General features: G+C 37.3%; 1 protein-coding gene across 1 annotated transcript in view; it reads left to right on the forward strand.

The window, feature by feature from the left end:
• The window catches only part of ZBBX (zinc finger B-box domain containing), a 108,733-nt gene that overhangs the window by 56,963 nt on the left and 38,912 nt on the right, over positions 1 to 12,858 (forward strand). The window contains 2 exon segments of the mRNA XM_021702633.1: positions 2,875 to 3,049; positions 7,699 to 7,819. Of these exon segments, the coding sequence (XP_021558308.1) occupies positions 2,875 to 3,049; positions 7,699 to 7,819 (296 nt within the window).

The following is a 12,858-nucleotide window of genomic DNA, read 5'->3' on the forward strand; positions in this document are numbered from 1 at the left end:
TTCTTTCTTTCTTTCTTTCTTTCTTTCTTTCTTTCTTTCTTTCTTTTTCTTTCTTTCGTTCTTTCTTCTTTTGAGAGAGAGCATGAGTGGAGGGGGAAGGACAAAGGGAGAGGGAGAGAGAAAATCTTTTTTTTTTTTCTTTTTAAAGATTTTATTTATTTATTTGACAGAGAGACATAGCGAGAGCAGGAACACAAGCCGGGGGAGTGGGAGAGGGAGAAGCAGGCTTCCCGCAGAGCAGGGAGCCCGATGTGGGACTCGATCCCAGGACCCTGGGATCATGACCTGAGCCGAAGGCAGACGCTTAACGACTGAGCCACCCAGGCACCCGGAGAGAGAAAATCTTAAGCAGGCTCCATGCCCAGTGCAGAGCCCAACATGGGGTTCGATTCCATGACCTTGAGATCATGACCTGAGCCAAAACAAGAGTTGGCCACTTAACTGACTGAGCCATCCAGGTACCCCTAAAACTTAGTATTTTCAAACCAAATCTACCTCTCCTCTAAAACCTATAGATGTCACTGTTGGTGACAGCCTATCTTCTTGCTTTTCAGGTGAGCCAAGAATCGTTATTTTCTGTAGTCCTTTCTCTTCTTCCTCTGCACATCCAGTTAGTTACCATGTCTCATGCAGTCTACTGTCTAAAAACTAGCTTGAATATTTGGTCCCTTCTATCCTTATTGCTCTTCCAAATACGGAAATTAGCTTTTTCTTGAAGTGCAAAAGGTTCATAACACAGAATGTGGATTTCATTCTCTCCCTTTCTAGAAGTCAATAATAATTCCAGTTTTGTATGTATGTATTTCTTTACACAAATGTTAATATTAAACGCTGCTCTGCAAATATGCTTTTTATACTTAACAATAGTTTTGATATTTATATAAGTACATTCTATAGCCTTCTCATTCTATATAGTGGTTATAAAACACCCTATTTATTAGATATGAAATGACTTTAAAATATAAAAATTTAAATTTTAAAATTTGAAATTTCCACTGACCAACATTTACTTTATTTCAATATCTTTTGCCAGTACAAACTAGAGTATAAAGAGTAATTTTGAAAAATATTGTTTTGCATACATGTATGCATATACCTTGTGTGTGTATACGTCATGCGTTTGTAATGTTGTTAGATATTAGCAATTAGCTGTAATGTTTTAACTGGTGTCTTTGCATCCAAACTCACTATTCCTTAATTTCTTTTTCTCCCACACTACTGTGTAGGAGCCTTCAGTGGCTTTGAGTTTCCATTATGTGTAAGTCTAATTTCCTCTGTATGGTGGGCAGTATCCTTCATGATCAGGCCCAGATTATCTTTTACCCTTTATATTTTCTCATATCCCACTTTTCATGATTGCAGTGCAAACTACTAAGGGCTCCATGCCACTGTGCTGTTTGACTCCATGTTTTAGCATATATACCGTTCCCTCTCTCTGTAATACTGTCCCTGCCACTTTTTGCCCGTAGAATTCTTGTTTATCTGCGTTAAATAACCTGTTTCTTGCACCTGTTCCTAGTGTGGACTTTTAAACCTATGTTTCTGTGGCCAGAAGCTGGCCCAGTGACTTCACATTCCCAGATGCTTTTGTTTATATTCAAAATTTTGGACACATATTTAATGCTCTTTTCTCAATTATACTCTTAACAGTCTGCCTGTTTATTTTGCAATTAAGGAGTGAACATAGAGGATTCTACTTTTGTATCTAGAAGATACACAATGGAGATTTATCAATTTGATCAGTGTAGGTAAATCCACATCGCTAATTCAGCATTGGTGTGGACTTTATTTTGCTTTATTTTCCTAATTTGGCCGTTTTCTCTGATCCAGTGGATAACTGCCAAATCCTACCTTTATTTTCTTCTGTGCGTTCACAGTGGATCTATATTTTGTACTGAATTCATCCTTTCCTCCTATCGTTATGCCAAGAAGCATGCGCTGCTTCATATGCATTAATTAATTCGTTCATTCATTCAGCTAACTTTTAATGAGCACCTACTTTGTGCCAGGTGCTGCTCTTGGCACTGAGGAAAAAGACAAAACCCCTGATCTCATTACGTTCTAATGGGGAGAGACAGGCAATACACAAATAAACACATAGAGTAAATTTACAGAGATGTTATTCGGAGAAAAATATAGCAGGTAAGGGAATGGAAGGTGGGGGTAAAGGGGCTATATTTGTGGGGTCATGACCTACTCTCTGAGTAGGTGACGGTTGTACACAGACCGCCTGAAATGAATGGAGTAGCTATGTGAAAATATGGAGGAGGGTCACTTCAAGTATTGGACATGGCTAGTGCAGGGCCCTCATGTGAGAATGTGCTTCGTGGGCTCCCAGCAGTACAAGAATGTAACTTTGGCTGGAGCCCAGTGAACAAGAGGGGAATTGAAGGAAGTGAAGTAAAAAGATAGGGGAGTACAAGGTCTGTGGGGCCTTGTAGGTCCTAGTAGGAACTGGGGGTTTCATAGAGCCATTGGAAGGTTTTGAACATAGGAGTGACATGATCAGATTCAAATATTAAAACAACAACAACAACAAAAAACCCTGCTCTCTCTGCTGAGCAGATTGGAGAAGTAGGGGGATTAGATTCACAACTATTGCCACTTCCCCTGGGGAACACTGGTGAATAACATGATGATAAATCCTCAGTCATGCAGGCTCTAGTTTTAATAATTTTTGAAGAGACCATTTCTAATTGTTGATACGGTTTTAAAGAAATCAGTAAAGCATATGCGTAAGTAGAAATTCAAAACCTTCCACTTTTAAGTTAAAAAGTAGTGTATGATTCAAATGCCTAATAATTAATGCTACCTGTATTTTAAGATATGGGAAATTTAGTACAGCACACTTAGATGCACTTTTAATTGGTTTAGGTAGAAGTTCCAACCACAAAAAGAGCAGAGTGTTCAAATCCAAAAGATAGGCTCCTCTGTGAAGGGTCATTTGATGAAGAAGCTTCTGCCCAGAACTTTCAGGAAGCTTTAAATCAACAGAGAACTGGACATCAAGATGACAACGAGAAACAGAACTTACATGCAGCAAAAGCAGGTACAGCTATTTTTATAAAATGAATGTTATAAAATGAAGCCAAATTTATTTTATTTATCTCCATTCTCTATGAATATAAATGCAGTGTTCAAAAACTGTTAGCATTAGGATAACAGTTTGCTGTAACCCCTCAAAGGAGCATTCACTGTACAACCAGGGGTAAGTGGTTTAATATTTATAGAACCCTGACTTGAGCACTGGGGAGATTTGTGTTTGTCTCCAATGTAAATTCGGACTGTCAAATGAATGGAGAATTGGATGCTTTCAGCTCCCCCACTCCTGGCAGAAAATTTTTGTCAGGACAACTGTTCCTTTATTGAACTGTATTTATACATAAAACAAGAGGATCTATGAGATAGAAAAGTAAAGAACTTTTTTGTGTCTTGAAAAAATACAGTTCAAGGACTGCTATGAACTTAAGGGGGAGAATTGATTTTTTTTTTTTTCCTGTCTGAAGGGATATTTCTTGTTTTTACTTTTCCTTGATGATTTTTGCACCCATATTCTAGACATTGAAGATTGGATGACTGAGGCACATACTGTCTCTGCTTTACGTTTCCCAGAATCTCTTGAGGAATATCATCCTTTTAAAACTATTTGATTTATTAATTTTATTACTCAGAATCTTGTAGAGACTTCCAATTGCTTTTCACTGAAAATAAAATGTGAGATAATAAATTTCAATCATGTATCTTTATTGACAGCATCCAATTTTATTATTTTACTTCATTTTTTTCCAGCACAGGAACTCTCCTGATTATTCATTCTTTATAACAGTATGATTCCTAACATCAAGGTATCACATGCCATCTTCCAATTGGAATTGGATTTTTTACTAAATAATGTTCTCTTTGAAATATTTTTCCTTACCTTTGTTCATGTTACATCAGTTTCATTAATATTTCCAAGATTTTATTTATATACTCTCTTTGTAGCATGTATCTTAATATAATTCTCATTGACTATGTTATTTTATGTGCTTTTTATTTGAACCTTCAAATTTTGATGTATTTTTTACTTTTCTACTCTGAAAGGGAAAAATCTTCTATAAAAATACCTTTTGATTGTCTACTTTGAAAGACATAGTGTTTAAAATAGTAAAGGGGCTAATTTGATAAATCAGATAAGGTCAGAGAAGAAAAAAATTTGTTTTTCATAGTGGAGATAACTATAAGAATAATATAATGATTATTTTACATGATTTTGTGTAACAAAAAGTTAACCAAGAAGAAAATGAAAATAACCTAATTCAACCATCTAGAGATAATCAATGTTAATGTGTTGGTACATGTTTTTCAATAGACACAGTTGCACAAACACAAGCATAAATGGAGTGACACTATACAAGCTATTTGTAACATTTTTGCTTAGATTCTGTCATCGACAACTTTCCATATAAATACAGGTGTATATCATCATTTGTAACTGTTACATAATACTCTGTATGCCATGATTTACTTAATCAGAATTTTATTGATGGATATTTTGTTTCTAATTCTCGATATGGTAAAATAAGTTATAATGACCATTTTAGCTCTTTGTGTACTTGTACAATTACCTTAAAATAAATTTTTAAATGTAGAAATGTTGTGTCAGTGGTTGCTGAAGAGAAATAATTAAGATAAGGACTTCTGTTGATATAATATGTGATTTTTTTTTGCCCCAAAGTATTACATATATATGACTATGTGTGTACCATATGTATATTTTTGTCAGTATTTTTCTTTTCCTAACATATTAAGTAGATACAAAAGAACATTTACAAAATTTGTATGGATTCTGGAGAAAAACAAAGCAGTAAGCACCTGATCTCTCTCTTCTTTCCCCCTCTCTAGGAGATTGTCACTAACCTAGATTCTGTATTTTTTCATTGTTTAAAAAATTTCCTTGTAGCTTACTGCATGTGTTTATCTCCAAACAATATGTTGTTAAATTGGCATGTATTTGAACATTATGTAAGTGGAAAGCTAGTGTATGTATTCTACTGCAACCAATTTCACTCACTATTATACTGAGATTTACCCATGAAGATGTACATAGTTGTATTTTATTCATTTTTAACTGTTTAATAGTCTTCTGTTATATGCAAATACCACCATTTACCTGTTTAAATGTTGATGGGTTTGGAGGTTGATTCCCATTTTGCCATTACAAACAATGCTCGTATGAATATTTTTGTATAGGTCTCCGGTACGCATATGCACACATATCTAGGATGTCTTTTCCTGGGTGTGGAATAGCTGGGTCATAGGCTGTGTATGTCTTTGACTATACTAGATAAAACTGAATTATTTACTGAAGTATTTGTATCAGTTTATACTCCCACCTGCAGTAGACAAGAGGTTTGGTTGCCTCCCATTGTCATCAATGCTTTGTCAGATTTTAAAATTTTTTCTGCTCTGATAGAGATGAAATGGCCTATTTACTTTGTGTAACTCATTACAAATGATATTGAGTATCTTCTTATATGCTTCTTGGCCATTTAGCTTAGTAACATGATTTGAATTTTCAAGTTTTCTAGTTATTTTTGTTACTGGTTTCTTTTTTTTTTTCTTTTTAAAGATTTTATTTTTTTATTTGACAGAGAGCATGAGTAGGGGGATGGGTAAAGGGGGAGGGAGAGGGAGAAGCAGACTCCCCACTGAGGAGGTAGCCTGACACACAGGGCTCAACCTCAGGACTTAGAATCATGACCTGAGCTGAAGGCAGATGCTTAAGCCACCGAGGCGCCCCTCTGTTTTTGATTTCTAACTTGATTTCATTTTAAGTGAACTCCAAAGGCTCATTTCCTTCAGTGTGAAAGGCAAGTACTTACAATGGCCTAGAAGGTTCAATGGAATTTGAAGTCCATTATCTCTGTGATCTCACCTCCTGTTATTCGCCTCCTGGCTTGTTCTGTTTCAGCTACACTGACTGCCTGGCTGTTCCTCCAACACCTCCTCAAACACATCAAAACATATCTTCACCTTAAGACTTTGGCACTGTCTATTGAGAAAAACACCCACCATCCCATCAGTATGAATACTGGGGCATCTCACACAAATTCTCACAAAAGGTAGCCAGAGACCCATGAGACAAGGGAGCAAACCGAAACCTAAGTTATGTAGCTTGTGTGGCACTTTGCAGGGAGACATGTTTCATAGATCCATGTGTCCTAGATTTGTTTTCTATAAGCAATTGTAAATAAGGGCTATCCTGTGAAATGCATTAAACAGGTAAGAGTCTGCTTCCATTAATATCATTAATCTATTTGCCAGAAGGTCCAGTTTTAACATATTCACAAGCAAATTAACCCAGGTCACCTGCCATCTTTATTTCCTGGGGATGTACCATTGGTAACGGGAGAAGAGTGAATCATAGGCCAGCTGCTTTACCTTCTTCCTCCTCATCACCTGATAGATCTGGGGGTTATCTCTCAAGCAGAGTGGCTGTGCTTTATGACTAGACAGAGAAAAAAGTGAGTCCCCATTTTTAGTTTCAGCTTTTCTATCAAGAAATATTTTGTTTTGCACTGGAAAGGAGGACCCACAGTGGAGGGATCTCCTTTTGCTCACATCCTTAACTCCTGTTCTTTCAGTTTAGTGCATTCTGGAGGTGTTTCTGAGAACTTCCTCCAATTGCTTTCTTTGACACAGCTCCACATTTTGGGAAGAATAGGGGTAGTGTGACTGAAATTCTTTTGGTTTCTTTCTATTGCCAGCATTTGGCTGTTCTGGAAGCTATTCATTTAAGGCTGTGTGGTATAAAGTTGGAACTAACCTCTAGTTTCAGTCTTCTAAAATAATTTTTCTCTTCTTTACTACTTCCCTTTCTTCTCCTTCAGCAGTTTTTCTCCTCCTGTGATGGTCAGTTTGGAGAGAGGGATAGTATCCAAGGTGGAGAGACTGGTAATCCTGGATTTACACTGCTTTTTTTCCCGGAAATCTCCGTCAGTTTTAAATATCTCTGAATAGTGTTTTTTTTTTTTTTTTTTAAAGATTTTATTTATTTATTTGAGAGAGAGAGAATGAGAGACAGAGAGCATGAGAGGGAGGAGGGTCAGAGGGAGAAGCAGACTCCCTGCCGAGCAGGGAGCCCGATGCGGGACTCGATCCCGGGACTCCAGGATCATGACCTGAGCTGAAGGCAGTCGCTTAACCAACTGAGCCACCCAGGCGCCCTGAATAGTGGTTTTAATTTAGTAGTACTTCAGAAACATCTTAAGCATCGGGAAGTGAATTGCCATGTAGATATAAATTCATGAGGACAGTTGTTTCCTCCAGGTGCCATTCTGAGTTATTTATTTTCTGTTTCCCATAATATGTAAATATTATTGTCAGTGGCTATGATACATACCTTTATGTGTGTGTGCATTTATAGAATATATAGTGAATCTGTTTGTATTTATCATTGAAAAGAATTGGTTGCTTTTAAAAATCTTATGAATCATAGGATTCTTTCATTTCAAGGGATTATTGAAGAAAACTGTCTATATAGTCATTTAATAAATCACTAACATTTAACACTTTTGCATTAATTAAGCCTAGAACTATTGATTGCATACATAAATATCAAAGCATATTTGCTTCAAAAATGGTGAGTTTTATATCTTGAGAGATGTAATTTATAGATGTTTACATTAATTCTGCACTTTATATTTATTTTTATAGCCTCGTTGGAAGAATGTGAAGTACAAACTAATCTGAAAATTTGGAGAGAACCACTCAATATTGAATTTAAAGAAGACAGTCTATCCTATATGGAAAAATTATGGCTTAAAAAACACAGAAGGTATTTTCTGAAGTTTTGCATTATTAATAAGAAATATAAAAGCTATTTATGTTCCTGGCTTGTGTGACATGCTTTTTTGTAGCAATTTTGTATGTGTGCTTCACATTTGCATAAATAATTTTAAAGCAATATTAAATCCCTGTGAGGCTTCTACTGTTCTAATAAGAATTTAAATTTTATTTATGTATGTGATGCACCATTAATTTAGAGTTTGCTAGGAGAAATGCAAATGTGTATGTGAGAAAAAGGCACAAATATGGTATAGAATTTAAGAATGATAGCAAAAATAATGCGATAAATGAAAGATTACTTTGGAAAGGTATTGCTCTCATTATTTTTACATTAGCATAAACTTTTGAGGCTGTACTTTTCAGAATCTACTTTTAAGTTAATTAGACCTTTAATAGTACAGTTTTATTAATAGTATTCAATTATTTTATTCAAAGACTATATCATTAGATGTGCCATTTCATAAATTGTTTAACAGTTAAACTATTAAATATCAGACCAGAATTATGACTGAGTACATGTTAGTGTCATTCACAATTTTATGATCAAATAGGATCTGTATTGGGAGGTACCTTTAAAGGCTCACTTTGCCCTGTAGCAGCACTGCTTACACTTTATTGTGCCTGTGAATCACTGGCAAAATACAGATTCTTCTTCAGTAGGTCTGGGTGGGACCTGACACTCTGCATTTCTGAATTTCTAACAGCTCCCAGCTGATACTTAGTGTGGGTAATTCTGGTTTCTGAACTGCACTTTGAGGAGCAATGTGCCAGAGGACCTGTCTAGAATGTACCTGAGGAATTGTCATCAAGCCCTTGCTTCACCTTCAGTCATATAAAACTATCCCCTGAGATGGCCCATTCCATCTTTGGAACTTTCTGCCTGCTGTAATATCTCCTAGTGAGCTGTAATTTGTATCTGACTGGTTTCTAAACATGGTCTCAACTCTTACCAATTAAGCCAATATAGGGCAAATTGAATTCTTCCTCTCCATGGCATTCCTTCAGATTTTTGAAGTCAGCCCTCATATCTCCCTTGAAGCTTCTGTTTCACAGGTTACTATCTACTCCTGTGCCCCTTTAACTGTTTTTCATGTGGCAGATTTAAGTTTTTTTTTTTTTTTAATTTTGAAATAAGGCATGCCTGAGGAGTTGTAAAACAGTATTAAGATTTCCTACGTATCACTCATTCAGCTTTCCATAATGGCAACATCTTACATAACCATAGTGCATGTATCAAAACCAAGAAGTTAACATTGGTACAATATTATTAATTAAACTACAGACTTTATTTGGATTTCACCAGTTTTTCCACTGTTGTCCTTATTCCACTTCAGGATCCAATCCAGGATCCCACATTGTCTTTTTTTTTTTTTTAAGATTTTATTTATTTATTTGACAGAGAGAGCAAGAGAGCACAAGCAGGGGCAACAGTAGAGGGAGAGGGAGAAGCAGGCTCTCTGCCAAGCAGGGAGCCCGATGCGGGGCTCGATCCCAGTACCCTGAGTTCATGACCTGAGCCGAAGGCAGACGCTTAACCATCTGAGCCACCCACGCGTCCTTTTTTTTTTTTTTTTTTTTAATCATAGCTCCTTATCCATTGCACTTCCTCAGTCTTTCCTTGTTTTTCCAGACCCTGACATCTTTCAAGAGTACTTGCCAGGTGTTTTATAGAACATACTCAACTTGGATCTGTCTGTTTTTTTTTTTTTTTTTTTTTTCCTTATTTTTTTTGGTTTTTTTTTTTTTTTTTTTTTTTTTCTTTTTCATAATTAGATTGAGGTTGTGCATTTTGAGGAAGGATAATGCAGAGAGGATGGATGTGCCCTTCTCTGTGTGGTATCACAGGATCATCCTGTCCGTATATCTTATTACCAGGGTGTTAACCTTGAGCCCGTGGTTAATGTGGTACTCACCGAGTTTCTCCACTGCACACTCACTCTTTTCCCTCTGTAAATCATGTCTTGGGCTGTTACACAGAGTACAATAGACCAGGTAGCTTATGAGCACAAACATTCATGTTTCAATTTTTAAGGATGGGAAGTCCAAGATAAAGGTGCCAGCAGATTTGGTGTCTGGAGAGAGCTAGCTTGGTTCACAGATGGACATCTTATTACCACGTCCTCACATGGTAGAAGGGGCAAGGGAGCTCTCTCAGGTCTCTTTTATAAGGGCACTCATCCCATTCATGAGGGCTCTATCCTCATGACCCCATCACCTCCCAAAGGCTCACCTCATACTATCACTTTGGGATTAGGATTGCAACATATGAACCATTCCAAACAGAACTTTCGTCCCTGGCCCCTGTAAGGTTCATGAATCTCTCACATGCAAAATATATTCATTCCATCCTAAGAGCCCCCAAAGTTTCACTTCTAGCTATCAACTCAAGTCTAAACTCCAAAGTCTCATCTAAATATCATCTAAATCAGATATGGATAAGATTCAATGTATGATTCATTCTGAGGCAAATTGCTCTCTGTGAACCTATGAAATCAAACATTTTATGTGCTTCTAAAATATAATGGTGGGACAGGCATGGGATAAATATTTCCATTCCAAAAGAGAGAAATAGGAAAGAAGAAAGGAGTAGCAGGTTCTAAGCAAGTCTGAAACCCAACAGGGCAAATTCTACAAAACCTTAAGTCTTGAGAATTATCCTTTTCATTGATGCTCTGCACTCCAAGGCCCACTGGGATGGAGGTCCCACCTTCCAGACACACTAGAGCGGGGGTCCTGCCTTCCAGACACACTAAGGCAATGCCCCCACAGCTATGCTGGGCTGGGGCTGGGCTCCCAAGACTTTGGGTGTCTCTGCTCCCATGGCTTTGGGTGGTTCCATTCCTATGAAGGCTCTGTGTGGGCTCACATCCTGTGACTCCCTTGGGCTGGAATCATGACCTTTTCTAGCTTGGGGTTATAGGGGCTTCTTTGCCCCCATAGTTTCACCAGGCATTGCCCCAACAGGTGCTCTCTGCTGTGTGGCCTGGAGCTTTCTGTGCCTGCAATTGGAGGGATAGCCCTGATGATTTTTGAATTGCCTTTGGAGGTCATTTTTCCATTGTCTCTGATAAAAGTCATGACTTCTATTTAGATGGTTCTGATTAATCTCCTTATCAGATGACCCTTTGGCCATTTACTTCTTGTTCTTTCCTGAATAGGCCCTCTCATTCTTTTTCAATATGTATATTCTGAGAATATTCCAAATATTTCAGTTTTGCTTATATTTCGATTAATAATTTTGTCTTTAAATCATTTCTCCCTTCTTGCATTTTACTATGAGCAGTCAAGAGAAACCAAGCCTCTCCTTCAACACTTTGTTTAGAAATTGCCTCAGCCACAAAACTAATTTCATCACTTGTAAGTTCTACCTTAAATAAAACACCAGGACATAGACACAATTCAGCTAAGTTCTTTGCCACTTTGTTAATGAAAATTGCCTTTCCTCCAGTATGCAATAATATGTTCCTTATTTCCATTTGCTACCTCAGCAGAATGGTACTTATCATTCATATTTCTACTGATACTTTGTTCAGGATTACTTAGGTATTCTGTAGGAAGATTGAGGCTTTTCCTCAGCTCTCCTCTTTTTGAGTCCTCACCAGAATTGTCTTTAAAAGTTCTTTCATAACAGTATAGTTCTTTTCTAGTATGAACTTTAAACCTTTCAGCCTCTACCCATCAGTGAGTTCCAAGGCTGCTTCTACATTTTTAGCAGCACCAGACTTCTGGTACCAATTTCTGTCTTTGTCATTTGGGATGTTGTAACAGAATAACATAAACTGAGTGCCTTGCAAACAACAAACAGTTATTTCTCAGAGTTCTGGAGCTTGGAAGTCCAAGATCAAGATACTGGCAGACTCAGGGACACCTGGGTGGCTGTCAGTTAGGTGTCTGCCTTCGGCTCAGGTCATGATCCCAGGGTCCTGGGATTGAGCCCCACATCGGGCTCCTTGCTCAGTAGGAAGCCTACTTCTCCCTCCGCCTGCTGTTCTGTCTGCCTGCCGTTCCCCTTGCTTGTGCTCTCTCTCTCTCTCTCTCTGACAAATAAATAAAATAAAATCTTAAAAAAAAAAAAAAAAAGATACTGGCAGACTCAGAGTCTAGTGATGGCCTGCCTCCTGGTTTATAGGAGGCTATCTTTTTGCTGTGTCCTCACATTGCTCTTTTGGACCTCTCCTATAAGGGCATCAGTCCCACATGGGGGCTATACCTTCATGAACTAATCACCTCCCAAAGACCCCCATCTCTTAATGCCATCACATTGATCTCAACATATGAATTTTGGGGGGGGACATATTCACATCATAGTAACTAAGAAAGATTTTAGGGGAGATACCTTGAGATGATACAAAATCCTGTTGTTCCTTAAACTTTACTAATTTTAGTATATCAGTGGATTTTGCCAGAAGCAGAATAGCTGGGGATTTTCTATTTCCTTCATTTCTTCTATACTTATTAATTAGAATCCTTCAAGGAAGAATATCCCTTCCCCCTTTCATTTATTTATTCAGTTGTTTATTTGTGTAGACTCCTGGATATGTGTTTTATTTTTTGGATTAATATCCCATACTATTGTTATTTATTTTGTGACTCAGATGGTTCTTGTCTTGACCAGTGAGAGAGCTGATTTAGGTTGACTCCTCTCTGCTTTCAATGTGGTCTCATCCTTTTCTGTTTGTTAGTTGGTTTGCTTGTAACACCTCTTCATTTTTCTGGCACCCAAGATGCATTTCCATGCCCTAGCCCAGAAATAATTTTTCCAAATAATCTTGATTTCTTTTTTTTTTTTTGGAAAATGGTATTCAGAAACCAAGATCTGGATTATAAGTATGCTCATGGCTACAAAGGTACCACAGAGCTTAGGTCTTCTCAGAGAACATCTAGGAAATATATGTATGTATACTTACCCACTATAAACACAGCCAAATTTATTTCTGTATCTATCTACCTGAGTATCTGTTAAAGTAAACATGAGTGTACTCATACCTCTGACTCCAAACCAGCATCATGTTCTCCCTTTGCTTATTT

Source organism: Neomonachus schauinslandi, chromosome 1 (assembly GCF_002201575.2).
Source record: "Neomonachus schauinslandi chromosome 1, ASM220157v2, whole genome shotgun sequence".
NCBI lineage: Eukaryota > Metazoa > Chordata > Mammalia > Carnivora > Phocidae > Neomonachus > Neomonachus schauinslandi.